Raw genomic sequence first — 27301 nt, forward strand, 5'->3', positions numbered from 1 at the left:
ATCATTGATTTATTAATTATCAATTCAAACGTAGTGTAGTATTTTATTCTGGAAGCTGCTTTTTGCTTTGGAGATGCAGCACAGAAAAGTTAAAAATGCATCCAGTCTTCCTAGTTTCTAGCTCACTTGGTTAGAGTATGGTGCTGATAATGCCAAGGTTGCAGGTTCGATCCCTGTATGGGGCAACAGCTGCACATTCCTGCATTGCAATGGGTTGGATGAGACGATCCTCAGGGTTCCTTCCTACTCTTCTATGATTCTATGACGGCAGCCTTCGCAAGTGCACTTACAAAGCTTTTGCTTATCAATAGCAAAGCTGGTATTTCTCTTGGGCAGGCGATCTGTGACCGAGACGGAGCTCTTGCCTAGCCTTAGCAAATAAGCTTTCAAAAACTACCAGTCTGCATAATTATCTCACCCAGGTGGGTTCCCAAACCGCGGTCCACAGCCCAGCAGTGTTCCTCAAGCTTCATTCAAGTGGACCATAGGGTGTTGGCCAAGAACACTTACAATCTGAGTTCTTCGGAATTCAAATTGTAATTCCATAAAATACATACAATATAATCAGTGCCGGATTTACATATAAGCTAAACAAGCTGCTATAGCTTAGGGCCCCACTCTCTTGGGCCCCCCAAAACATTTAAAGGAAAAATAACTGGATGTATGGGACGCGGGTGGCGCTGTGGGTTAAACCAGAGCCTAGGACTTGCCGATCAGAAGGCTGGCGGTTCAAATCCCCGTGACGGGGTGAGCTCCTGTTGCTCGGTCCCTGCTCCTGCCAACCTAGCAGTTCGAAAGCACGTCAAAGTGCAAGTAGATAAATAGGTACCACTCTGGCGGGAAGGTAAAGGGTGTTTCTGTGCGCTGCTCTGGTTTGCCAGAAGCGGCTGTCATGCTGGCCACATGATCCGGAAGCTGTCTGCGGACAAATGCCAGATCCGCTCCGTCGGCCTATAGAGTGAGATGTGCGCCACAACCCGAGTCGGCCACGACTGGACCTAATGGTCAGGGCTCCCTTTACCTTTACCTAACTGGGTGTACATTTCCAAAATATAAGATTAAAAACAAGTAAAATAAAACCTACATACAGCAACAGTGTTCTGTGTTGCCTAGGCTCCCAAGTAAGTATGATGCAAGGCCTGCTTCCCTGCTCCCTAAAATATCACTGGTTTGCTCATTTCTATATATATGGTGCCTACATTCTGATGTGCAAATGACTTTAGATACCTATTAGGTCCATAAATTCTGCATATATTCAACACAAAAAACAGCGACAATTTGTTATTGACAAAGGACAGCTGGACATACAAAGGGCCCCATTACCTTCAGTAGCTTAGGGCCTCATCAAACCTAAATCCGGCCCTGGATATAATAGATGCAAGAAGCGATAAACAGGCAATTACAAATCGGACGACTTCTAGAACAGCACCTTACGACGACGGCAACCATAACAGGCAGAAAAAGGAAGAGTTAAATGGGCGTGTCTCCCCTTCCCTTCCTTTTCCACGTGGTGCCGAGCGCCTTCCCATTGGCCGGCCACGTCTTGTTTTTTTCCGCCGCGGCCGCCCGTCGGAGTGGGTGGGCGGGCCCCCGCCTCGGATTGGCCGGGAGCAGGCGAGGGCGGGGCTGTGCCTTTCCGGGGTTGGCGGCTCCTCCAGGGCTGTTGCCAGTCGCTCTCTGAGCCGCCCGAGAGTGGGGTTCGGCTCTTGCAAGGCGGGAGGGCCGCTGAGTTGGCCTGCCGGGGCCTGGCTGGTGCCAGTGCAGCCGCCGCGATGCGCCTCCTGCGCTGCCTGCTGAAGGGCCACTCGGCGCTGGCCGGGGCACCCAAGTACATCGAGCACTTCAGCAAGTTCTCGCCGTCCCCGCTTTCCATGAAGCAGTTCCTGGACTTCGGTGCGTGGACGGGCAGAGGGAGGCGGGCAGGCAGGGGAAGGAGGCGCATTGCCGGGCTTATCGCGGGCCACCAGCCGGGTCTCCCTGCTGTCTCCAAAAATAACAAGTCAATCAGCACAAATGTGTGTTTAAATCTCTTTGCATCTGCTCTGTTGCTACTTAAACAACAGCGACAGACAAGAAGTTTTTTTAAATGGTAAACAAAAGGGGTGGGAAGCTTTGGGTGCGTTTCTGCTTTGCTTCTGCTCCATAGATTATTATTTTTTTTAATGGTGAATTAAAAGGGAGGGGGAGTTTTGGAGCACATTCCTGTCTTGCGAGCGCGACCTGATTTGAGGGGGGTGGGGACTCGCTCCCAGGTAAGTGCATGTAGAGTTGTAGCCACTGGTTGCTGCGTTGTTTTTCTTAGCTGCCTTGGGTGTTTTGTAGGGGGGAAAGTGAGATAATATGCATGCTTTAGGGAAGCGAGAACCGGCTGCCCCCCACCCTCCTGCGCCCAGCTAAACTGGATTATAAGGACCCGCATCTCCTTTGGCCTCCCTAACCTTGTTAAGCCCGTCCCCTGCGCTTGGGACTTCATCAAAGTTGAGTTATTCAGTTTCAGTTATTCTAAGTCCCTGGTACCTGAACAGGTTTGACATGGTGGTGGTCTTGTGCAAGTGTGAGTAGAAGCAAGTCCTGTTGAGTTGAGTGGAATTGGCTGCCAGGTCAGTTTGCCTACAGAATTGCCACCTGGTAGATCAGTTGCTGATCAAACAGTTCCGTATAACCAGGTGAATCATGAGATGACCTCAGAACACCTCTCCTCTGCGTAAATATACCAAGTAACACTTTAATCTGGCTCTCTGAACAGCATTCCCTATTTACCTATGGAGGAATGTCCGGCAGCCGGAACAGGTGATCTTTCCTCTTATTTGTGTGTGTGTGAGAGAGAAGATTGGGAGCATAGCTCACTTTGTGTGCAGAAGGTCTCGGGTTCAATGACATCTCCAGTTAAAAGATTATATAAGTAGATAAACATTCCTATGCACATGCAACTCCCCACCTTCATAAGTGCCCAGTCACCCAACTTTTCTCAAATTTAGCCTGTTCTTTGCCTCCCATGCAGTCCAGTAAATCTCTTCCTCCTGAGTGCTCGCATGCCTTTAACACACACACACATTTTCACAACTAGATACTTCAGGCTGATCTCTGTGCTTCCACAAGTTTCAGAGTGCACTTCCATAAGTAAATATGTCCTGTGTGTCTCAGATAAATGTGGTAACCCCAAAAGGGGTCTGCATCGTTCCCGTTTCTGTACGTAAACATTCTGTTTTGTATAGAGTTCTTGTGCCCTTCCTTGCTAATCCATTGCCATGGTTCTGAGAGATTTGTGATGTGCAGAAGGCTCTGCTTAAATACGGGACCAGTGTTTCCTGGGGGCTAAATATGTATATATTTGAGCTAGGGAATTGCTGCATTCAGCCCCCTACCCCCCCCTCAAATTGTCATTTGGTTCAGCAGTTTTACCTGCAGGGGGCTAGCCTCTTTGCCGTATAGTTTCAGCGCTGCTAAATGACCCAAATCTGAACAGTGACAGCATCACCTGTGTCCCTCTATCCACAGGGTTGCAAGCCAAACAACTGGACTAAATCTGGACAGGTACAACTTCTAAAGTTGTGTTCTCAGAAGTGCCCCTTTTGCCAGAATTTGCTCACTTGTCCACCTGGACACACTGCTTTTTCCAAAGGACATCAGAGATGAATGAGAGGGAGGGGCAGGACGGACAATATTTCAAAGTTCCCTGGTGGCAGAAGCGATTCTTGGTGAATTGCAAAGACCTTTCCTCCTTGTTCTGGGTTTATGCTGGTGATTTGGGAGGGGGGGAGTATTGTGTGATGCCCTCTGAAGGATATGAAGGACAAGCGGTGCTGATTGGGGGATCCTCAGCGTCAAGACCTCCCCTAGCCCCACTTGCCGGTTTTTCTGGCCAATTCCCCCCTCCCTCCGTTTTCCCTGCAGTGCTTCATTCCAAGCCTACCAGGATGGTGTGTGACGCTCTTTTCAAAACAGCGGGGCTAAATAAAGAACTCCGCACTCTTTGCCTCGGTAGCAAACGGAAACATGCACAATGGATTCCTTGTCTCCCTTTCCAGCAGTTGCTTGCACAGCTCAGCTTGCTGCTTAGTGCTTTGACCTGTGTGCAGGTTTCCTTCGGTGGAGAGTTTGGATGGAAGGGGTGGGGGCGGTGGGAAAAACCTTTGGGTGTATGGGGCCCAGCTTGCCTTCTCCCACGTCCTCTGCTTGCTTTTCTGCCTCCTCTGTTTGCTGAACAGTTCCCCCTGTTTCCCTGTCCCTGCCCAACGCTCTCACCTTGGGTTCTTTCCTTCTTTTTTTGACAGCATAAATTGCTTCCACAGATCTGCTTCAGTAGTAAACACATCACGTCCCTGCTGTCTGCAGACCTCCCTCCTGTTACTAGAGAAATACCCTGTTTCCATACGGTTTGATTTATAGAATTCAGAGGTGGCAGGGCTTGGAAATAACACCATCCGATCCTGCGTTTCTTTATGAAAAGCTGGTTCCCCACCCCCACCCCGTGCTTCTTACTAATGCACTACAGTGGTTTCTGCTTTTCTTTTCTTTTTAAGCTCTCAGGACTGTTGTAAAATAAGCCGGGTATTTTTTTTTAACCACCTTGGATTTCAAGGTCAAGCTGCGCCACCGAAAACAAATTCCAGCAGTTGCATGTGAGGGATTAAGGCCTGCTATGCTAATTCATTTGCCTGGGAGTAAGATCCTTTGAAAGGGACGCGGGTGGCGCTGTGGTCTAAACCACTGAGCCTCTTGGGCTTGCTGATCAGAAGGTCGGCGCTTCGAATCCCTGTGACGGAATGAGCTCCTGTGGCTCTGTCCCAGCTCCTGCCAACCTAGAAGTTCGAAAGCACGCCAGTGCAAGTAGATGAATAGGTACCGCTCCGGCGGGGAGGTAAATGGTGTTTCCGTGTGGTGTTCTGGTTTCGCCAGAAGTGGCTTAGTCATGCTGGCCACATGACCCGGAAAAACTGTCTGCAGACAAACGTTGGCTTCCTCGGCCAGTAAATCGAGATGAGCGCCGCAACCCCAGAGTCGTCCGCGGCTGAACTTAACTGTCAGGGGCCCTTTACCTTTTAAGATCCTTTAAACTGAAGAAGACTTACTTATGAGTAGACGTGGTTAGGATTGTGCTGTTTTTTTCTGTCCCTGCGCTTCCATCTACCCCAGGAAGTGGTTTTCTTGCCCATTGAGTAAGGGAACACAGAAAACGTTGAAATCTGAGGTAATCCATAGCAGATGTTGGAAATCCACCCCAGAAATGGAGCAGTAGCAGCTGGGTGAATGGATTTGTCGGCAGCTGAAATGGCAAAGTGTGTGGCTATACAAACTCTTGGCGCCTGACTGCTTGAATCTACCATTTCGTTTCTAAATCTTGAGCAGAAACTTGCTCCCCATTTCTTTGCAGTTCTCTACAATCATGAGGTCTAGCAACTTTCAAGGAGCAGTGCCTGAGCAGCTAGCTTATTGCGTGTTTGTTATCTTACTCCAACATCGCAAAAGCAACAGAGAGCCGTTAAGACACCTTAAATACTAAGAGCGTCACCTGAGCTTTCCCTGATGAGAACCTTTGTCATCATAAATATGGAGGGGACAGTGAAGGAAGATAGATAATTTGTGTGTGTGTTTGTGTGCGCGCATGCATGCATATTGCGCTTGTAATACTGTAGGTACGTGGTAACATAGTTAATTGCAGGATCTGGAACAGGCATAGGCAAACTCGGCCCTCCAGATGTTTTTGGGACTACAACTCCCATCATCCCTGACCACTGGTCCTGTTAGCTAGGGATGATGGGAGTTGTAGTCCCAAAACATCTGGAGGGCCGAGTTTGCCTATGCCTGATCTGGATCTTACAAGGCTAGAATTTTATAGATTATCCTCCGATTAGGGGGCCTTTGTTGGGGGTCGCAGGCTGGTTTGCAATAACTTTCCAGAGTGGCCCGTGGAATCCTGACCAGGGTTCAAATCCCCACCCTGCATAAAGCCTTGGGCTGGTCGCTGCCTCTCAGTCTAACCTACCTCCCAGGGTTGTTGTGGGGGCTATTTGAGGAGGGGGAGAACCCATGCATAATATCTTGAGCTCCTGGAGGGGGCAAAAAAAGAAGGGATAGAAACGCAGCAGTCAAATAAATAAATATTGGCGGCGTAACCTTTCCCTTGGGGCGTGCGCCAGAACAGCTGATAGCAGGGTGTGTTTTTCTTTTCAGGATCTAGCAATGCCTGCGAGAAGACCTCGTTCACTTTCCTCCGCCAAGAACTCCCTGTCCGGCTGGCAAACATCATGAAGGAAATCAACCTTCTCCCAGATCGTGTGCTCAGCACCCCTTCCGTTCAGCTGGTGCAGAGCTGGTGAGTCCCTTCTGTTTGTTTAGATGTTTATGGGCAGATAAAATCACAATATATATATATATAAAACGTACACAATAAAAACAAGAACAAAAACAAACCAATAGATACTCATTTTAGAATATCTGCAATTAGCAAAACTGACGGGATCGGTTAGAGGAATAGCGAAACAAAAAACAACTAGAGAATGGATCATATTTAAGAATTATGTAAAACTTTATTGTACAAATAACTCCATGTTAGCAGAAATTGAGTGATATTTGTAAAGGGAAAGATCAAAGGAATGTATACAAAGCAGAAAGAAATGATATTATACAATGTAAACCTGTGTAAAAAAGAATGTTATATCAAACAGTATAATGAGAAGGATGGGAAGTATTGTGCAGATGAGTACTTTTACTTTGTCTCTTCCCCCCTTTTTTATTTGATTTCTTTGTTTCTTATCTTTGTTAATTCTTTATTTTTTTCTTTATAAATTTTCTATTTTATATAATTTTCTTTCTTTCTTTCTTTCTTTCTTTCTTTCTTTCTGTCTTTCTGTCTTTCTGTCTTTCTGTCTTTCTGTCTTTCTGTCTTTCTTTCCCTTTTAAGAGATAGTACATAATGTTTGTATAGACATGAAAATTTTTTAATCAATAAAGAATTGATAGTTAAAAAAAGGAAAAAAAATACGCCCCCTCCCACGGCACATTTAAAAGTGCATCGGATGTCAGTCACCCTGCCTGAAGAGGAACAATTGCTGCCTGGCACCTAAAGGTGTATGATGAAGGTGCCAGCCAAAACTCCCTGGGGAGAGCATTCCATAGACGGGGAGCCACTGCAGCAAAGGCCCTGTTCTTGTGTTGCCACCCTCCAGTCCTCTCATGGAAGAGACACATGAAGACAGGCCTCGGAGGATGATCAGAGGCTCCTTTAGTATCCAGCCTGCCAAACCAATGTGACTTTCCAGCCCTGAAGCGGATGTTACTTGGCTGGAGGAGTAGGTCTTCTGGCTCGATATAAGGCAGTTTCACAGTGCCCGGCACCCTTCAGCAGTTCCCTAGGGGCTTCTCATTCACAGGGCTCTTTTACAAAGCCATTCTGTACAAGTCTACTCAGAAATATAAACTCTGTGTTCATCCTCTGTGGCCCTTCTTCGTGTGCCTCCTTTGCGTAAGGTCTGGATCTGGGAACACGAGAAGGGCCTTCTTTGTGGTGGCTCCTCGTTTGTGGAATGCTCTCCCCAGGAAGGCCTGCCTGGCACCTTCATTATATAGTTTTAACCTCCAGGCAAAAACGTTCCTCTTAAACCAGGCCTTTGGCTGATTAATACTCTACAGCCTTTTAAATATGTCTGGGCAAACTGAGGTTTTCTTCTTGTTGTTTTGGTTTAATTATTTTCTTGTGTTTTGTCTTGTATTTTATTCTGTCAAACGCCCTGAGATCTTTTGATGAAGGGTGACATATAAATTCAATTAAATCAATCAATCAATCAGTCCTGTTCAGTTCAAAGGGGTTTACTCTCGGGTAACCCTGTGTAGAAGGGATGCGGGTGGCGCTGAAGGGTTAAACCACAGAGCCTAGGACTTGCTGATCAGAAGGTCGGCGGTTTGAATCCCCGTGACGGGGTGAGCTCCTGTTGTTCAGTCCCAGCTCCTGCCAACCTAGCAGTTCGAAAGCACCTCAAAAGTGCAAGTAGATAAATAGGTACCACTCTGGCGGGGAAGGTAAACGCCGTTTCCATGCGCTGCTCTGGTTCGCCAGAAGCGGCTTAGTTATGCTGGCCACATGACCCAGAAGCTGTACGCCGGCCAGTAAAGCAAGATGAGCGCCGCAACCCCAGAGTTGGTCACGACTGGACCTAATGGTCAAGGGGTATCTTTACCTTTACCTTTTAACCCTCTGTAGAATTGTCATCTTGGCACCCAAAAACCAAAGCAGAGAAACTTTTCTCTTCGGGGCTTGTCTTTTGGTATCATGACTCACACACAGAGTTTTTAAAAAATGTACAGTGGTACCTCAGGTTACAGACGCTTCATGTTACAGACGCTTCAGGTTACAGACTCTGCTAACCCAGAAATAGTACCTTGGGTTAAGAACTTTGCTTCAGGGTGAGAACAGAAATTGTGCGGCAGCGGGAGGCCCCATTAACTAAAGTGGTACCTCAGGTTAAGAACAGTTTTAGGTTAAGAACGGACCTCCAGAAGAAATTATTAACTTGTGATTTGACATGCTTTCGAACTGCTAGGTTGGCAGGAACAGGGACCGAGCAACGGGAGCTAACCCCGTCGCGGGGATTCGAACCGCCGACCTTCTGATCGGCAAGTCCTAGGCTGTGTGGTTTAACCCACAGCGCCACCCGTGTCCCTCCACAAGTGCTTACATTTCAATAATTGAGTTGTCAAGGTGCTCTCCCCCCCCCCCCCCCCCGTTTTGCCTTGGAAGCACACAGGCTTTTTGCAATCTCTCAAACCGAAAATATGGCTGCCGTTCTTTTCTCTTTTTTTGGTGGTAAGGTGGCTGCTCTGAGTTAGAAGGACACCGGTGGTTTTGGTGGAGATCAGGGAGCTGTTATGTGAGAGAAACAAGAAACAGCAGAGGGACCAGCAGATGTTGCTGGACTACAACTCCCATCATCCCCTGAATTACAACTCCCATCAGCCGTGCTGGCCTCCTGCAGTAATGGGACTGGCTGCTTGGGGTCATGTAGATGTGTTTAGGAATAATGATTTGGAGCACATAGGATAATGCAGTGTTTTTCTTGCCCTGATCCTCAAAAGTGTGTTTGTGTCTGTCTGTGTGTCAGAGTGGAAATAGGTTCTAAGCAGGGTGGATTTGATTTAAATCAAATTGATTTAAATCACGATTTAAATCACTAGTCAGGAAGACTTGATTTAAATCATTTTTTTACAGATAGACTCACTCTTGCTGGTATAATCTTAATATTTACAACCAGTTTATTTTTGGAATAATAAATTTTCAGAGTAGTTTTACAGTTATATCAAAAATTACTGATTTGGTTATACTGTTAGAAACACGTAGATAATTACGAAATTATTGTCAGGTTTAATAAGTTAACTCTTTATATTTGGACAACTTTTCTGCTGTACTTTACTGGAAGGAGAAAAACAATCATTTCCTTAATAACAATTTAAACAATTTATTTAACTAAAACAGTAACATTATAGCATATGTATCCATGTTTGTTAACTGATGTGGTTAAACATTGTTGTTTTTTAAAAAAACCGACTTGAGTTTTAGCACACATGAAAAACTTAAAACAAATCCTTATTCCCTGATGAATAGCCTCTGGACTATAATGTAACTTAAATAGAAAACTATCTTTAGAAAGATTTTTCCTCCAAAAGCATTTTATTTTAAAAATCCAATTTAAATTTTAAAAAATCCGATTTTTAAAATATTTTTAAATATTCTAAGGCATTGAGGAGGGATGTGGCCTGTCTCAACGGGGCTGGGGAGGGATTGTCATGTAGTTTCAAACGCCCAGATTGTGCTCTAAAACACTTTCAGCAGCTGTGAGCCTCTGGGTGGGTGAACCTGGCGGCTGACTCTTAAGAAATATAGTGGTACCTCAGGTTAAGAACTTAATTCGTTCCGGAGGTCTGTTCTTAACCTGAAACTGTTCTTAACCTGAGGTACCACTTTAGCTAATGGAGCCTCCCGCCGCCACCGCACGATTTCTGTTCTCATCCTGAGATAAAGTTCTTAACCCGAGGTACTATTTCTGGGTTAGCGGAGTTTGTAACCTGAAGCGTCTGTAACCTGAAGGGTCTGTAACCTGAGGTACCTCTGTAAACATACAAGAGAACAGGTGAGGTCTGTGCTTGGAACCTGATGCCACAATAAATCTGTTGGCCTTTAAAGCATCCATCGCCCTCCACATGCAAGTGGCAGCAGCCTCAGCCAGCGGAACGGATGGGCGTTTCAGTCCAGGTACATTGCAGTGATCAGGTGGGATTGCTATGAGGAATTATAACAAATATAGAGTAAGCCATCTGTGTCAGCAATGAAAGCATTGCGTTGACTGGGTTTAAACTACAGTGGTGCCTCGCAAGACGAAAAGAATCCGTTCTGTGATTCTCTTCGTCTAGCGGTTTTTTCGTCTTGCGAAGCAAGCCCATTGACGGATTAGCGCTATTAGCGGCTTTTAGTGGCTTTTAGCGGCTTATCTGCTGATCGGATCAGCTGATAAGCGGCTTAGCGGCTTAGAAAAAGGGGGGGAAAGGGGGGAAAAACCAGCAGGAACTCGCAAGACATTGTCGTCTTGCGAAGCAAGCCCATAGGAAATTTGTTTTGCGAAGCACCTCCAAAACGGAAAACTCTTTCGTCTAGCGAGTTTTCCGTCTTGCGAGGCATTCGTCTTGCGGGGCACCACTGTATTTTGATATGATTCTTGATCAATCCACACCTCTGCATCCCTGTTCCATTTCTCTTTCTTTACCAGTCACGTACACAGCCCAGTTGCTCCGCCAGGCAGGCTCCTGGGTCATCAAAGATAGTGGGCAAGCTTCTTTGAAGTAGCCTTTCCACTATGTTAATCTCAGGATGTTAATCTTAGGGTCAGGAAACAGGTTTCACATAAAGGTGATAATGATCGCTGTCCTCCTGGCCATCCTCCTTATCATGAATATTGCTTGTTTATGACCTCAGGGATTGCCAAATGTTCTCCTTTGTAGTTCTGTTCTTTGTTTACCCCAGAAATATGCATGTTAATTAGTTTTAATGAGTTTAACTTTTCCCCACTTAGGGTTTGTGGAAATACTCAGAGGAAATCTGATTGGTTCTTACGAACACTCTGTAAAAAGTTCTTTTGTGACTAAAACGACCTGGGCCAAGGGGTGGAGAGACTCGGGGAGAGAGAGAGAGAGAGAGAGAGAGAGAGAGATTATTATACGCACCCTTCCCAGAGTCTTGCTGGTTCAAGCCGCTGTGTGTATTCTTATTAATCAGAGTTCAATCCTTCCTTTGTGAACGCCTCAGTACATCAGGAGGGCGGCAGGTTGGCAAAGGAGGCTTCACGGTGCCACAACACTCTGTGCTTGTTTTCTTGCTGCAGCACACTCGCATGGCTCCCTACGCATGCTCAGAAAAGTGTAGCACCTTGTCAGATTCGTTTCCCAAGGAAGGAAGATGCTTGGCCGGTTGCCAGCCTGCCTGGGTCTTTTAACTTCTGTTTCCCTCATTCCCCTTTTCTTCCTCCCCCCTGCCCCTTTTTAGGAAAGGGTTTTTGTTTTGTTTTCACTTCGCCTGAAGGTGCCGCTGCTTTTAAGCGGCTTGCACGAACTTTGTCCTACTTTGAGGGAAGCACGTGATGAGGGACTGTTTGTTTGCTTCGCTTCGCCCTGTTCTCAACATCCCTTCGCAGTTGCCGGAGAAACGCGGCGTAGGAAAACCGCGATTCCCTCACTGCAGAGAAAAGCGGCAAGTTGATAGTAGCAAACCCTCTCTCCCTGCACCCACCCAGTGCCCAAGCTGGCGTTGAAACCTGCCTGTTTCCTTATCATCGCCTCCTTGCTATACTTTATTATTAATAAATATGCTTCTTTCCTTCCATGCAGCCATCTCTCTCTCTTTCCCACAGATCAGAACCCAAAGGAGAGAGGCAGGTGGAATATAGGTGATACTGTTGTGCATGTACATTCACACAAACACAAATTCAGTCATTCCTCAGGTTACAGCTGCTTCAGGTTGTGTTTTTTCGGGTTGCGGATCGCCGAAACCCAGAAGTACCAGAACGGGTTACTTCTGGGTATTGGCGGTCGTGCATGTGCAGAAGCGCTGAATCGCAACCTGCGCATGTGCAGACGCGGGTCGCGAACTTGCATCCCACACGGATCACAGAAATAATACCTCGGGTTAAGAACTTTGCTTCAGGGTGAGAACAGAAATTGTGCTCCGGCAGCGCGGCAGCAGCAGGAGGCCCCATTAGCTAAAGTGGTGCTTCAGGTTAAGAACAGTTTCAGGTTAAGAATGGACCTCCGGAATGAATTAAGTACTTAACCCGAGGTACCACTGTATAGATCTATACATAGAATCAAAGAATCTTAGAATTGTAGCGTTGGAAAGGACCATGAGGGTCATGCAAGTCCACCCCCTCCCATGCAAGGCAGGAATCTTTTGCCAAGCGTGGGGCTCAAATCCACAGCCCTGAGTGTACCTAAGTCAGTAGAGCACGAGACTCTGGATCTCAGGGTTGTGGGTTCGAACCCCATGTGGGGCAAAAGATTCCTGCCTTGCAGGGGGTTGGACTTGATGACCCTCACAATTCCTTCAAACTCTATGATTCTTTGATTCTGTGGTCTAAAGATATGTGCCTCTCCTTTAGCCTCTTGCCCTAACACTAATAATAATAATAATAATAATAATAATTTATTTTTGTACCCCACCCACCTGGCTGGGTTTCCCAAACCACTCTGGGCAGCTCCCAACAGAATATTAAAAACACCATCTAACATTAAGAACTTTCCTAAACAGGACTGCCTTCAGATGTCTTCTAAAAGTCAGATAGTTGTTCATTTACTTGACATCTGATGGGAGGGCGTTTCACGGGGCGGGTGCCACTGCCGAGAAGGCCCTCTGCCTGGTTCCCTGCAACCTCACTTCTCGCACTGAGGGAGCCGCCAGAAGGCCCTTGGCGCTGGACCTCAGTGTCCGGGCAGAATGATGGGGGTGGAGACACTCCTTCAGGTATACTGGACAGAGGCCATTTAGGGCTTCAAAGGTCAGCACCAACACTTCAAATTGTGCTTGGAAACGTACTGGGAGCCAATGCAGGTCTTTCAGAACCAGTGTTATGTGGTCTTGGCGGTCTTCACATACCCAGTACATGAAGGCTGCAGGCAACTCTTCACAAACTTCTTTTCCATCCAAGTGGTCCCTACTCTTCTTTCTCTCTTCCTCCTACCAGGTACGTGCAGAGCTTGCTGGACATCATGGTGTTCCTGGACAAAGACCCTGAGGACCAAGGGACGTTGGGACAGTGAGTTTGGGTTTTCGGGGGGAGGGAGGAGGCTGTTGAGCACAGCGCATACAAGAACCCCACCTCACAGCATCACTGCACTTTTTATGTGGCATCTTTCCTGCATGGAGAATATCAACAACCTTTGGTCTCCTCCCATTGGAACATGACTTGGGGATTCAAAATTATATTATGGTTAAATCAATATAATTTAGCTTTGCTTGGGAAGCAAGAGGTTTGTAAAATTGCACAGAAATCATTAAAAATGATTGACAAGTACTTGCAGTTATGTATTAATATTTTTAGAAAGTTAAATTAAAATCCAAAAGTGGTTTTATGTGCATCTTCATCAGACATAGACCTACCACATAAATTAGCAGATTGTTATTCCTCTCACCTCAAAAAACATATTTTAAAGACCCCTCGTAGAAGGAATCTGCAGAAATTATGTTTAACACCCCCCAATGAGATGCCCTAATGGGGCAGGGCAAGTGATTTTCCTCTAACACACAGTGAAGAATAGGAGACCTGGGCCCCTGCCTTGTCAGGAAAATTTGAAGGACATTGTTCTGCTCTCAGACAGAAGACCTACCTCCCATTTTTGAGAATATCTTCTTCTTTCTCTCTCTCTCCCCACCCCCTTTGTGACCTGTCTCCTCCCAGATTCACGAATGCCCTGGTCACGATCCGTAACCGCCACAACGATGTGGTCCCCACCATGGCGCAGGGCGTGATCGAGTACAAAGAAGCTTATGGGGACGACCCCGTCACCAACCAAAACATCCAGTACTTCCTGGATCGCTTCTACCTGAGCCGCATTTCCATCCGCATGTTGATTAACCAGCACAGTGAGTTCGGTGGCAGCCATCTTGGATTCTTGTCCAATCCTCATCCTCCTTGTTCCTGGTCTGTAACACTGCTTGTACAATTCCTTTTGCTTTCTTTTCTTTTTTTGCTAATTAATTTTTAACAGGTTTCAAAAAAATTGACACATTTACATCCAATTAATACAATTCAATACAAATCTAAAATTGTCTTCCCACCCTGTTTTTCACGGCAGTTCCCTTCTCTCCCCTTCTTGCTGTATCATAGTAGTGGCGCTGTGGTCTAAACCACTGAGCCTCTTGGGCTTGCCAGTCAGAAGGTCAGCAGTTCGAATCCCCGCGATGGAGTGAGCTCCTGTTGCTCTGTCCCAGCTCCTGCCAACCTAGCACTTTGAAAGCACACCAGTGCAAGTAGATAAAGTGGTACCGCTGTGGCGGGGAAGGTAAACAGCGTTTCCATGTGCTCTGGTTTCTGTCACGGTGTCCCGTTCTGCCAGATGCGGTTTAGTCCTGCTGGCCACACAACCCAGAAAGCTGTCTGAGGACAAACGCCGGCTCCCTTGGCCTGAAAGCGAGATGAGGGCCACAACCCCATAGTCACCTTTGACTGGACTTAACCGTCCGGTGGCCCTTTACCTTTTACCTACATGCTTCCCAATCCTTTACTTAAAACAGTTTAATTTTTTTTTCTCCTTCTGCATATTCTGGGGCCTGTCACCGCCTCAAAGTGAAGTCGCCCGTGCGTGGGGCAGCCCAACCCCCATTCCTGGTGCGCCAAGATCTCCTCATGCCTGTCCTGTCATGGTTGCCACATGCCACGGTTTCTGCCTTTGTTTACTTCACCCTTTCCCTCCCTTACAGCCTTGATTTTCGACGGCAGCACCAACCCGGCCCACCCCAAGCATATTGGCAGCATCGATCCCAACTGCAACGTCTCAGATGTGGTCAGAGGTTGGTGGGCTTTTATCTTATGTGTCTCCCCACCCCTCCTGCTCCTTCCTGAAAATGAATGAACTGCAGCTAAAATTCAGCGGAACCTTGGTTTTCGAACGTCTCCGTTGACAAACATTTCAGTTTTCAAACGCTGTAAACCTGGAAGTAAATGCTTCGGTTTTTGAACATGCCTCAGAAGTCGAACATGCCACACGGCTTCCGTATTGTGTTTTCCATATTGAGGCTTCTGTATTGAGTTTTTGAATGTTCCGGAACTCGAACGGTCTTCCAGAACGGATTACGTTCGGAAACCGAGGTACCACTGTATTATGTTCATTTTCCACATGGTCTAGTCCTTCCCCTGCTCGCCCCCCTAATATTCTTAAGAGGGTCTCTTCTCTTCAGAGAGTAGCTGGAAGTAGAGGAGGAAAACGGTCCTTGTTTCCTTTCACTCTACAGTTTTCATCTGAAATCTTCAGTGCAGTACTGTGCCCAGAGCTCAGAAACTGCCCTTGCTAATGAAATTCCCTGTCACAAAATGCACCTAGGACAGTGGGAGTTTCGAACACGGCCTTCACCTGAGGGCTGTGAGGAGGATTGCCACATGAGAACAGGCCATTTCAGGAGTCTGTGGAATTCTCTCCACAGATAGACACGCCTGGCGCCGGCCTTGTTGACACCAAGCTAAGACTTTTCCTGTTTACCCAAGGCCTTGGGTCAATTAATCTTGCCTCATTCGCAACTGTCTTCAAGGGCAGCCCCACATGCAATGCTTGGTGGTAGTCTAACCACCAGGGGCACAGACAACCGAAGCCAGGCAGTTCTTTCATAGCTGAGTTTGAGTGTTCCCAAAGAGCAATTCAAAGGGAAATACCAAGAGAGAAGAGGAGAGAGAGTCTTCCGTGGTAAAGAAACAGAAGCGATACAACTCACGCTGCCTCCTATTTCTCTTTTTATTACTTGATGAATGGTGATTTTATTACTTGGGGGGCCAGCTGGGTCTTTAAGGCGAAGATCAGGGGAAATATACTCCCTAATCCCATCTTGTAGCAGCCGCTCCTGCTAATTCATACCAGCGTGCAGCAAAACCTTCATTTTAAAAGAGTTCCAAAAACAGACTGTGCTAATTAAATCTAAAGACTTGTTAAAACAAGATTTTGAGTCACATACCAGACTGAAGCAGGACGCAGGTGGCGCTGTGGGTTAAACCACAGAGCCTAGGGCTTGCCGATCAGAAGGTTGGCGGTTCAGATCCACACAATGGGGTGAGTTCTCATGGCTCTGTCCCTGCTCCTGCCAACCTAGCAGTACAAAAGCACGTCAAAGTGCAAGTAGATAAATAGGTACCACTCTGGCGGGAAGGTAAACGGCGTTTCCGTGTGCTGCTCTGGTTCGCCAGAAGCGGCTTAGTCATGCTGGCCATGTGACCCGGAGGTTGTACGCCGGCTCCCTCAGCTGATAAAGCGAGATGAGCGCCACAACCCCAGAGTCGGCCACGACTGGACCTAATGGTCAGGGGTCCCTTTACCTTTTACCTTTACCTTTACCTTTACCAGAGACTGACAAATTGATAAAATGAAGATGGACAATCAGAATTATGAAATTGGAACCAACAAGCAAGAAAGCAAAATAGAAATAAAATCTATTACCTCTAGAAACCAGGACATGGGGAGTCCCTGGAAATTATTTAATTTGGAATTTATAATTGCCGCTAATGTATATGATTTGATCTGATTTGTTAATAACAGGAAGATTTTTATTGAAAAATGAATAAAATTATTATTATTGTTATTGTTATTATTATTATTATTATTATTATTATTATTATTATTATTTTATTATTAAAAAAGCAGACTGTGCTCCTGCAGCAACCTAAAATGTTGGGTGTCTCTTCCTGCCGCAGATGCTTACGACATGTCCAAGCTGTTGTGTGACAAATACTACATGGCTTCTCCCGACCTGGAGATCCAGGAAGTAAACGGTGAGTCCTGCAGGGGGCAGAGCCAGAAGGCAGGGCGGCAAAATTGAAAAGGGGCTTCATTTAAACTCAGGGTGATAAAGGAAACATGGGTGCTCCGGGGGTGCATAGGCCAAGAGCTGGTGGGCATCGACGAAGGCCGTTGTCCTAACACTGCTTCACCTGGGAGCAAGCCTGTCGTACTCAGCAGAGCTTACTTCTAAGTAGACGTGATCAGTACTGTGCTTGCAGGCCAGCTGTGGAAGGTCCTCTCGACTGCAGACAGGTTTTGCAAGGCTTCCTGATAAACAGAGGTGCTACTCCTCCATCTGAATATGAGGCTCATAATCATAAATGTTGCAGAGACAGGACCTTAATTTACGCTGGAGTGTCATTTTGGGGAAATGGGCTTCGTAATAACATTCTGACGGGTGGAAAATGTCGCAGGGTAGTCTGTTTCTGTTTTAGACTGCATAACTTTCTCTCCAAGCTTTCCTTTTTAAAAGAAATAAAAGAGAGAAAGTCCACGCTTTCAGCTTGCAGAGCAACTCTTGGCCTCATTCATTTCCTCCCCCTTTTAATTCAGCCTCTGGAACAGGAGCTCACCCGTGGCCTAGTAAGTAAATCATTCAGTCAGCAGGCTGTCCTGAAGGTTAGCATTGCGACTCAGTGGCTAAAGCTTTGCTAGAATCCCGGCTTCCTTCCTTATAGCTTTTTTTTTATTGCCTCCTAAACCAAACGATAGCAGCTCCCATCCCTTTACTTGGTGGCATGGCATGGAGAATTCAACAGGTGCAGCTCTTTGCAACGTGGAAGTTGCAGTAACCGGGGATCCTAGTTAACGGACAACTTAGAGTAGATGCTTAACTTATCTCTTTCATCAAGACTTGGGGGCATGTTTGCATTTTTATTTTATTTTATTTGCATTCAGGACTGAATCAGTTCAATAAGGATATTGGTTTTGCACTTTTCCAGTATTTTCTAATAAAATACAGAGCAGCCTTTTGACAGAACGCAAATACTGATCTTGAAATAATAAAAGACAGAAAAACACAAGCTCTCGTTTGCTATTTTTCAGTGGTCATTTGCAGTCAAACAATCTCTCCCTCACAGTTATGCAGCCCATCGTGTTCATTCTGGAAAGAAGGAAGAGCCCTACAATTTATTAGCAATAGGTCTCTTTTTTTCTGGGTTTGCGGTGGGAGATAAGCAAGATAAACTAGACAGGGGCAGATAGTGGTTCTGCTTCTCAGGTATCACCAAGGGGTAAACAAACCACTTTCATCACCCATGTATTAAAGCATCCAAGTTCCACTAACTAACAGCAGACAACCCCAATTCACGTAGGAGAAATCTGCCCAAAACTATGAAGCTGCAGTGGCTAAATTGATCAAGCCTCCATGTTCAAGAGCAGTATACCCCGGATTTGAGTTTGAATGGGAGGGCTGTTGCACTCATGCTTGGCTTGTGGGCTTTCCAGAGGCATCTGTTCGGCCCACGATGTTTGATTGGAGGGATTGGTCTGTTTCAGCGGCACTCTGCTCAGGATGGTAAAAGCATTTAGCCCGCAAGTGGACCCTCCCAACCATTCAATAGTATTTGGGGGGGGGGGGGATGGAGAGTCCAGCTCATGAAAGGGGAACACATATCAGCACACATTTGATATCAGACAGCCAAATGGTTGCATTCTGCCATTGAATAAACGTGCATAACCTCCAACGCTGCTTTATACTAGCTTGCAAAATCTGATGCTTCTGCAGGAACTAGAATTACATACAGTGTCGTGCCTCGCAAGACGAAAAGAATCCGTTCTGTGATTCTCTTCGTCTAGCGGTTTTTTCGTCTTGCTAAGCAAGCCCATTGACGGATTAGCGCTATTAGCGGCTTTTAGGCTGATCAGATCAGCTGATAAGCGGCTTAGCAGCTTAGAAAAAGGGGGGGGGGAGGAAACAAAACCCGCAGGAACTCGCAAGACATTGTCGTCTTGCGAAGCAAGCCCATAGGAAATTTGTCTAGCGAAGCACCTCCAAAACGGAAAACTCTTTCGTCTAGCGAGTTTTCCGTCTTGCGAGGCATTCGTCTTGCGGGGCACCACTGTACAGTTGTACGTTGGTTTTCAAACAGCTTAGTTCTCGAATGTTTTGGCTCCTGAATGCCGCAAACCCAGAAGTACATCCAGATGTACATCCAGTTGTTGTTTTTTCCTTTAATTTTTTTGGGGCCCCCAAGAGAGTGGGGCCCTAAGCTATAGCTTGTTTAGCTTATACGTAAATCCGGCACTGCTTCCGAGGTACGACTGTAGAGGCATTTGGGGATTGTGCTTGTGGGAAATGGGAGCAGTTTTGTGCATGTCAAAGTGTGTCGGGGGGGGGAGGAGGACTTGTGAAGAGCAATAGAAACGCTGACATGTCAGCCGGTAAAGGTAAAGGGACCCCTGACCGTTAGGTCCAGTCGTGGCCGACTCTGGGGTTGCGACGCTCATCTCGCTTTATTGGCTGAGGGAGCCGGCATACAGCTTCCGGGTCATGTGGCCAGCATGACTAAGCCGCTTCTGGCAAACCAGAGCAGCGCACGGAAACGCCGTTTACCTTCCCGCCGGAGCGGTACCTATTTATCTACTTGTACTTGGATGTGCTTTCGAACTGCCAGGTTGGCAGGAGCAGGGACTGAGCAACGGGAGCTCACCCCGTCATGGGGATTCGAACCGCCGACCTTCTGATCGGCAATTCCTAGGCTCTGTGGTTTAACCCACAGCGCCACCCGCGTCCCAATGTCAGCCTGATGGGGAACTAAAAGAAGGAAGTCTTGGAGGGCTCCCAGCCACCCAGGGAGCAAAACTAGGAGCCAGGGGAAAGGCTTCAGGGAGCAGAGAAATGCAAGGGGTCTCCTCTGCTTGTGAGCCCTTCTTTGCTTGATTGAGTGGCTGAGGCATCCTGTATTTTGGCATGACGGCGTTGGGGGTGTGGTGTCTTGGGGGCAGCACCTGACATGAGCCAGAACATCTAACCTTGAACATGGAATCTGTGTGGCTAAAGCAGCATTTCTGAAAACTGGCAGGTAAATGCAGCAGGAAGCATGGGCGACTTGCACGTGGCGGGTTGGTGGAAGGGAAGGTAGAGAATAGCAGCCGTTGTGCTTTCAATGACCTCTCCTCTCCTGCTTCCTAGCTAACCAACCTGACCAGTCCATCCACATGGTCTATGTCCCGTCTCACCTGTACCACATGCTCTTCGAACTGTTCAAGGTAATTTTTCCCTGCGGTTTTGATAATAATAATAATATCTGAAGGAGCGTCTCCACCGCCATTGTTCAGCCCAGACACAGAGGTCCAGCGCCAAGGGCCTTCTGGCGGTTCCCTCCTAGCGGGAAGTGAGGTTACAGGGAAGCAGGCAGAGGGCCTTCTCGGTAGTGGCGCCCTCCCTGTGGAACGCCCTCCCATCACATGTCAAGGAAATAAACAGCTCTCTGACTTTTAGAAGACATCTGAAGGCAGCCCTGTTTAGGGAAGTTTTTAATTATTGATGTTTTATAGCTTTTAAAATTATTATTACTATTTTGTTGGGAGCCGCCGAGAGTGGCTGGGGAAACGCAGCCAGATAGGCAGGGTATAAATAATAATAATTATTATTTATCTATTTATTACAGTCCAATAATAGCCTCATTATAACAATGCCAATTATAATACAATTGCTAATACCAGTCATTGGAAGTCCCTCTTTTCGTCACTTAATCTGGCATGGGAAGCAGTCTTGGTACTTTCGATAAATCAAAGTCACACTTAGGAGATTAATAACCGTTTTTTAAAAAATTCTCAAACGCGCATGTCTGTTTAATACAATAAATATTACTGAGCAAAAGAGCAATTGGAGGAAACTGTCGCCTGACTTTTCCAGTGGAATCCTAATCCCTTTGTGGATCCATAGCGAGTTACCTGCTTGAGTTACCTTGATGGCAGTCGGCCATTTTCCCCCCAGTATGCATTTCCTTGTTGTCCTTAATGGCCGACTGCTGAGGTACATTCTAACTGCAGGAAGCAAACCTGTGGCAGTTGGGTGTTCCCTTTTAGGGGCGTGAAGCTTAATTCTTAATTCTTCCAAATTTATTCAGTCTTAAAAATATGCTTTTGGGTGTGAGGAATTCCAGTCTTCTGTTACTTTTGTGGTTGGACAGTGTTTAGCTTGCTAAGTCTAGGTTTGATGAAGAATCACCTAAGCTGCTTTTAGAAAACCAAGTAATTTTGATTTTACCTTCTGAAAATGTCAGGTCATGCTAACTAATAATAATAATATATAACTGCAAGTACTTGAGGATCATTTTTAATGATTTCTATGCAAGTTTACCTGCTGTTTACTTACCGAGCAACGCTAAATTATATTAATTCAACCAAAGTGTCTTTTGAATGCCCAAGTCTTGTTGCAACATTTTTTGGAATTTGAAAGCTGAAATATTCAACCCAGTGGTGCAGGGAGGTCTGGTTTAGAAAAGTCTGGCTAGGGGAAACCTTGTTTTTCCATTGCCTTCCAGAATGCCATGAGAGCCACCGTAGAAAGCCACGAGTCCAGCCTCACGTTACCACCCATCAAGGTGATGGTGTCGCTGGGCCAAGAAGACCTCTCCATCAGGGTAAGCAGGGAAACTGGGAAGGGAGGAGTTTCAGAAGGAAATCTTTCAGAAGGCGTGGCCGCCAGGACCACATAACGCCAGTCCTGAGAGATCTGCATTGGCTCCCAGTAGTTTCCGAGCACAATTCAAAGGGTTGGTGCTGACCTTTAAAGCCCTAAACGGCCTTGGCCCAGTATACCTGAAGGAGCGTCTCCACCCCCATCATTCAGCCCAGAAACTGAGATCCAGCGTCGAGGGCCTTCTGGCGGTTCCCTCACTGCGAGAAGTGAGGTTACAGGGAACCAGGCAGAGGGCCTTTTCAGTGGTGGCGCCCACCCTGTGGAAAGCCCTCCCATCACATGTCAAGGAAATAAGCAGCTATCTTATCTTTAAAAGACATCTGAAGGCAGCCCTGTTTAGGGAAGTTTTTAATATCTAATGCTGTATTGTTTTTAACACTCGATTGGGAGCCGCCCAGAGTGGCGGGGTATAAATAATAAACTCAGCCAGATGGGCAGGGTATAAATAATAAATTATCATCATCATCATTATTTTTCATCATCATCATCATCATCTAGCAGCAGTAACTGCCCCCCCTACTGCCATCACAATTGATGCTATTTCCCCTCCCTGTCTTGGAGCAGATGAGCGACCGCGGAGGTGGGGTCCCTCTGCGCAAGATAGAGCGACTCTTCAGCTATATGTATTCCACAGCACCCAAGCCAGAGTTGGGGACCGGAGGGACGCCCCTGGTATGTGCTCTTAACTGGGCCCAGAGTGGGGGGGGGGGGAGAGAGAGAAGACCATTTACTAACCACATTCTTGTCCTTTCCTCCTGCTAAAACCAGGCTGGCTTTGGGTACGGCTTGCCAATTTCCAGACTCTACGCCAAGTATTTCCAAGGTGACCTTCAGCTCTTCTCCATGGAGGGGTTTGGGACGGATGCTGTCATCTATTTGAAGGTGAGTTGGTCTTGTCCTTGTCTTCCTTCCCCCACCCACAAATGTGACTTCCTTCTTTTGAGGGCTGACCTGGTTTCTTCACATATTGACCCACTGAGGAGCTGTTCCTTTCCTGCTTCTCAGGAGAGATGAATGTAGTAATAATAATAATTTATTATTTATGCACATCAGAGTGCAAGTAGATAAATAGGTACCGCTCTGCTGGGAAGGTAAGTGGCATTTCCGTGCGCTGCTCTAGTTCGCCAGAAGCGGCTTAGTCATGCTGGCCACATGACCCAGAAGCTGTACGCCGGCTCCCTTGGCCAATAAAGCGAGATGAGCGCCGCAACCCCAGAGTCGGCCACGACTGGACCTAAGGGTCAGGAGTCCCTTTACCTTTACCTTACATCTGGCTGGGTTTCCCCAGCCACTCTGGGCTGTTTCCAACAGAATATTAAAATACAATAGTCTATTAAACATTCAAAGCTTCCCTAAACAGGGCTGCCTTCAGATGTCTTCTAAAAGTCTGGTAGTTGTTGTTCTCTTTGACATTTGATGGGAGGGCATTCCACAGAGTGGGTGCCACTACCGAGAAGGCCCTCTGCCTGGTTCCCTGTAACTTGGCTTCTCGCAACAAGGGAACTGCCAGAAGGCCCTCAGCACTGGACCTCAGTTCCTTGTAACAGGCTTGTCTTTTTGTGGATCTCTCCGCAAGAGGCTGTAGTTGCCGTTATTATTGTTATCAGTTTGGTTTCTTTACCCTGCAGTTCATCCTTAGGTCCCAGGGCGCAGGTTGCCACGATTTAAAATCCAGTATTAAAAGCAGATTGAAACAATTATTTCTCAGTCAGGTAAATTTTTTAAACCACAAGGAAGCAGTGGCGTGGTTAACACGGCCAGGTAATGAAAAGCGTAACACGCGTTTGAAGCGAAAGCTTAGGGATGTTCGCTGCAGGCCATCTGCTTTGGAGCGGCTCAGCTAAGCCAAGGCCCAAGGATTTGTGCGCCTTATGTTCCTGAGGTCATTTGCCTTGGAACAAAACCAAGGGCAGAGAGTCCACAAGTGACATCAGTTGGGTCATTGCCTCATAGTGCCTATGAAAGTGGGCGTGGTAGGGAAAGCCACTTCCGAGCACTCGTAACCTTTCTGGTTAGGTGGTGGCTTAAAGGATGGGCGTTAACTTTGCCACACGTGTTAACAGTGGGGGGGGGGGAGTATTTGATCCCCTGCTAAATTTGTCCATTTGCCCCCTGACAAAGAAATGACTAGTCCATAATTTTATTGGTAGGTTTATTGTAGCTGTAAGAGACATTTTTATTGGAATTTAGTCTTGTAGCCCAGTCCAGCCTTGTGCATGTCTACAATTTTGTCCCTGACATCCTTGGACAGCTCTTTGGTCTTGGCCACAGTGGCTACTTTGGAATCTGCTGGATTGATTGCTTCTGTCGACAGGTGTCTTTTGTACAGGTACTGTAACGAGCTGGGATTACAGGTAAGACCTCTCCCTTACAGCAGGTGCTTCTAATCTCAGCTCGTTACATACAGGGAAGAGACCAGGTAGCCTGACATCTGGCTGGTTGATAGCTCCTTATTTCAGATACTTATTTCACTCATTAGAATGCACATCAATCTCTGACTTTTGTCTTCTGGGTTTCTGGGGGTTTTTCCTGTTGTTGTTCTGTCTCTCACAGCTACAATAAACCTGCCATAAAAATTATGGACTGGTCATTTCTTTGTCAGGGGGCAAACGGGCAAATTTAGCAGGGGATCAAATACTTTCCCCCCTTACTGTACTTTTCCTGTTGACGGCTTCTTCCGAAAGCCCTGAAGTGTCACTGGGAGTTCCAAAAGAAGCCCGGGCGAAGAGGACCTTTGTTTTGGATGCATGTTTGGGTTAGGAGAACCTCTACGGGAGTTTTTGTGACCCTCCTTCAGCCGTTGACTCTGCACGAGAACTCCACATGAGTCTCCTGTTGCTATTAAAATAGTGGGAAGCTTTCGAACTGCTTGGTTGGCAAGGACCAGACTGTGGGAAGGCTGTTACTTTTTCTGACTCTCCCATACCTCTCTTGTCTCTCACATACCTTTTAAAGCACACACACAGAGACCCCAAAGATACAACCTGGCATTGGAAAAATCTATACTGCTACATCTCCCTGAGTCAGTTTGGCCAGTGGTTGAGGATCATGGGAGTTGTAGTCCAGCATCTGCAGAGCACCACACTGGCTCTCCCTTTTAGAGTGAGCTCTCCAACTTGCAGGGCCCACAGTGGTCACCTGGTGGTCCCTGTGGGCACTGCCAGGTACAGGGGGTTGAAGGCACGGTGGATTGGGCACTTACAGCCCCGGAGCTGCCATTGGAGGTGTCTTGGCCGTGCACCTGGCCCTGCCAGGAGCCCCTCATCCCATGCTGCTTTTGTCCCTTTCCCAGGCCTTGTCAACAGACTCTGTCGAGCGGCTTCCGGTGTACAACAAATCGGCTTGGCGCCACTACCAGACCATCCAGGAAGCCGACGACTGGTGCGTGCCCAGTACGGAGCCCAAGAACACCTCCACGTACAGGGTGACCTAAGACCGAGACTTTTGCTCGCTCGAGGGAACGGTGTCTCGACGCCCGGCCTCGATGACGGAGGCACCGAAACATTGGGGCGGGAAAGAGCAACATAGGATGATCATCACCAGCACAAACCCACCTCGTTCTGCAAGAGCTCGTGGCTGGCCTGGAGCCTGGCAGCTTCTCAGATTTGATTTTTGGAAGTACATAGCCTAGATCTCCTTCACAAATATTACCACAGCCCCGCATGGAACTTCTTCTCCTTCTCCTTGCCCCACCCTCAGAACTGCCCTCTGGCCTAGCCGATTGGAGTTTGCCTTCCACGAGTGGTTTGGATCATACTTAAGTGTTTTGCACACCATCTTCTATTATTATTATTATTATTATTATTATTATACCGTAAAATGGAAGAGCTTAAAGGATTGGGCACGTAAGATTTAGAGAAAAGTCAAAGGGGGGGGGGGGAGTCTACAAGAAGAAAAGGACTGTCAGAGCAGCTGGCACATGTGGTCTGTGTTCATTTCCTGACATGGCGGACAGAGGGGAAGTGGCAACCATAGGCAGATAAACCTATTGAAACGAGCAGGCAAGTTTGAGAAAATTCAAGGCCACCTGGGTTGCTTCTCAACGCAAGCAGAAGAGGGAGGGGGAATGGTACACAGAAACCCTTGTGTTACATTCTGTACCTTTCCCAATGTGTATGACTCCCCAGCTAGGGAGGACTGACATGAAAAAGAGGCCGTTTTAACTGTGGGTTGGGTAGGTGGGAAATGGGTACCCACACTAGGGGCAGACAGACCGTAGGTGTGCAGTGGGATCTGTGCCAGCGTTGGAAGGAGGGCTCAAAATTTCACTGGTGGCTCCCCGCTCAAATCGGCTTGTCCACCCACCATTGGCTGAAATGGTTTCGTGATAGCGCAGATCTGCTCCTAGTGAGGCTCATGCTGACATGCTTCCCTTCGTGGTGGGGGAAAAAATCCTGCGCACCCTGTACTCTGTGAGCCAAAGCGTTGCCCCCGAACGGGGTGGGCAGTTTGGGCGAGCCTTGCAATGGCAGAATTCCCACGTGATGCTTGCAGGAGCCACACGGAGCTGCTAGGTCGCTTGAGGCGCTGTAGCAAAGCCTTGTGGGAAAAACATGGCTGCGTAAGCAACTGGGCCTAGTTCAGTGGGTTGTGGTGGGTGAGGGAGAGGCTGGGGTGGGGAGTGTTGAGGGCTTCCCCCTTCAACTCCGGTGGAGCAAGTGGCGGTCTCTGCCCAGAGAAGAAAGGGATTGTCTCCTTGACTACTGTGTGTGGAAGTGATAGGCAGAAGTCACTGTTTGCAGTATTGGCGCCCAGTTTGGGAGGTGCAAAGACTAGGACCTCCCTCTGCCAGTCCTCCTTCCTTCTCCTGTAGCTCCTGCCAGGGTCCCACTTTTCTGGTCCTCGTTCGAAGCAAATGGGAATGGTGATGGGTTTGGGGCAAAGCATCCCCATCTGACTCCTGCCATTGCTTTCCGTTCAGTCGCTTCCCCAATTCATCTAAGCAGGAATCGCCTGCGCCCCTCCCCCAAATTCCTCTGATCTCACCTTCTGGCTCCCCAAGCAACTGCCAGCCAGCCTTTGCTTGGAACCTCTTGCATGGCACGCTCTCGAATTGTCTGGAAGTTTCCATGTACATATATATATATATATAGATCTATTTTATTCTCTGGGTGAAACCACGGACACAAAAAAACTGCCACAGTATTCTTTGCTCGCTGACAAACCATCGGGGGGAAAGAACCATTAAATTTTAAACCCCACCTCCCTGGTTGTGTGATGCGTTGCTTCATTGCAGATTGACTTTTTGGTATTGGGTTTTCGTTGCCCCACGTTTACTGACTTTTCAAGGAATTGTAGAATGGGAGAATGTTCCGTTAGAGGCTTGGTTCACCCCCTTGTGCTTCTGAAGCTCAGATTTGGAGTCTGTCTCTGAAATGCCCTTGGCTAGCAAGATGCAGGACAGATTCTTGGTCACAGGTTCCTGTAATGTCGCTTTCCCCTCCTCTTTTGTTTTTGAAAGAAGCAGCCGTTAGGGTTGTCGTGTGAGAAACACAGCATTATACCTCACGCTGCGTGTTCTCATCACTTTCCTCTGTGCCTCGTGGCTCGAGGAGCTGCAGAGTGAGGGCTCCATTAGGTGTGGCAGAAAGTGGCAGCAATCCTGACATTATTAGGACATGGCTGTAAGGCTTG

General features: G+C 47.2%; 1 protein-coding gene across 2 annotated transcripts; it reads left to right on the plus strand.

Moving 5' to 3' along the window:
* The first annotated feature begins 1662 nt into the window (after positions 1 to 1662).
* Positions 1663 to 26866, plus strand: PDK2 (pyruvate dehydrogenase kinase 2). Of its 2 annotated transcripts, XM_083470064.1 has the most exons (12): positions 1663 to 1893; positions 6175 to 6316; positions 13221 to 13292; positions 13935 to 14119; positions 14957 to 15046; positions 16932 to 17009; positions 17572 to 17601; positions 20153 to 20229; positions 21510 to 21608; positions 22232 to 22339; positions 22436 to 22549; positions 24960 to 26866. In XM_083470064.1, exons 1-12 carry the CDS (start codon positions 1773 to 1775, stop codon positions 25098 to 25100), a joined length of 1257 nt encoding a protein of 418 aa, XP_083326190.1. In that variant the 5' UTR covers positions 1663 to 1772; the 3' UTR covers positions 25101 to 26866. The 2 variants fall into 2 exon arrangements, with proteins under 2 accessions (XP_083326190.1, XP_083326191.1); XM_083470065.1 differs by lacking the exon at positions 17572 to 17601 and having other exon boundaries at positions 1674 to 1893.
* The last annotated feature ends 435 nt before the right edge of the window (positions 26867 to 27301 follow it).

Source organism: Podarcis liolepis (assembly GCF_965112155.1).
Source record: "Podarcis liolepis genome assembly, chromosome: 13".
NCBI classification, from domain to species: Eukaryota; Metazoa; Chordata; class Lepidosauria; order Squamata; family Lacertidae; genus Podarcis; species Podarcis liolepis.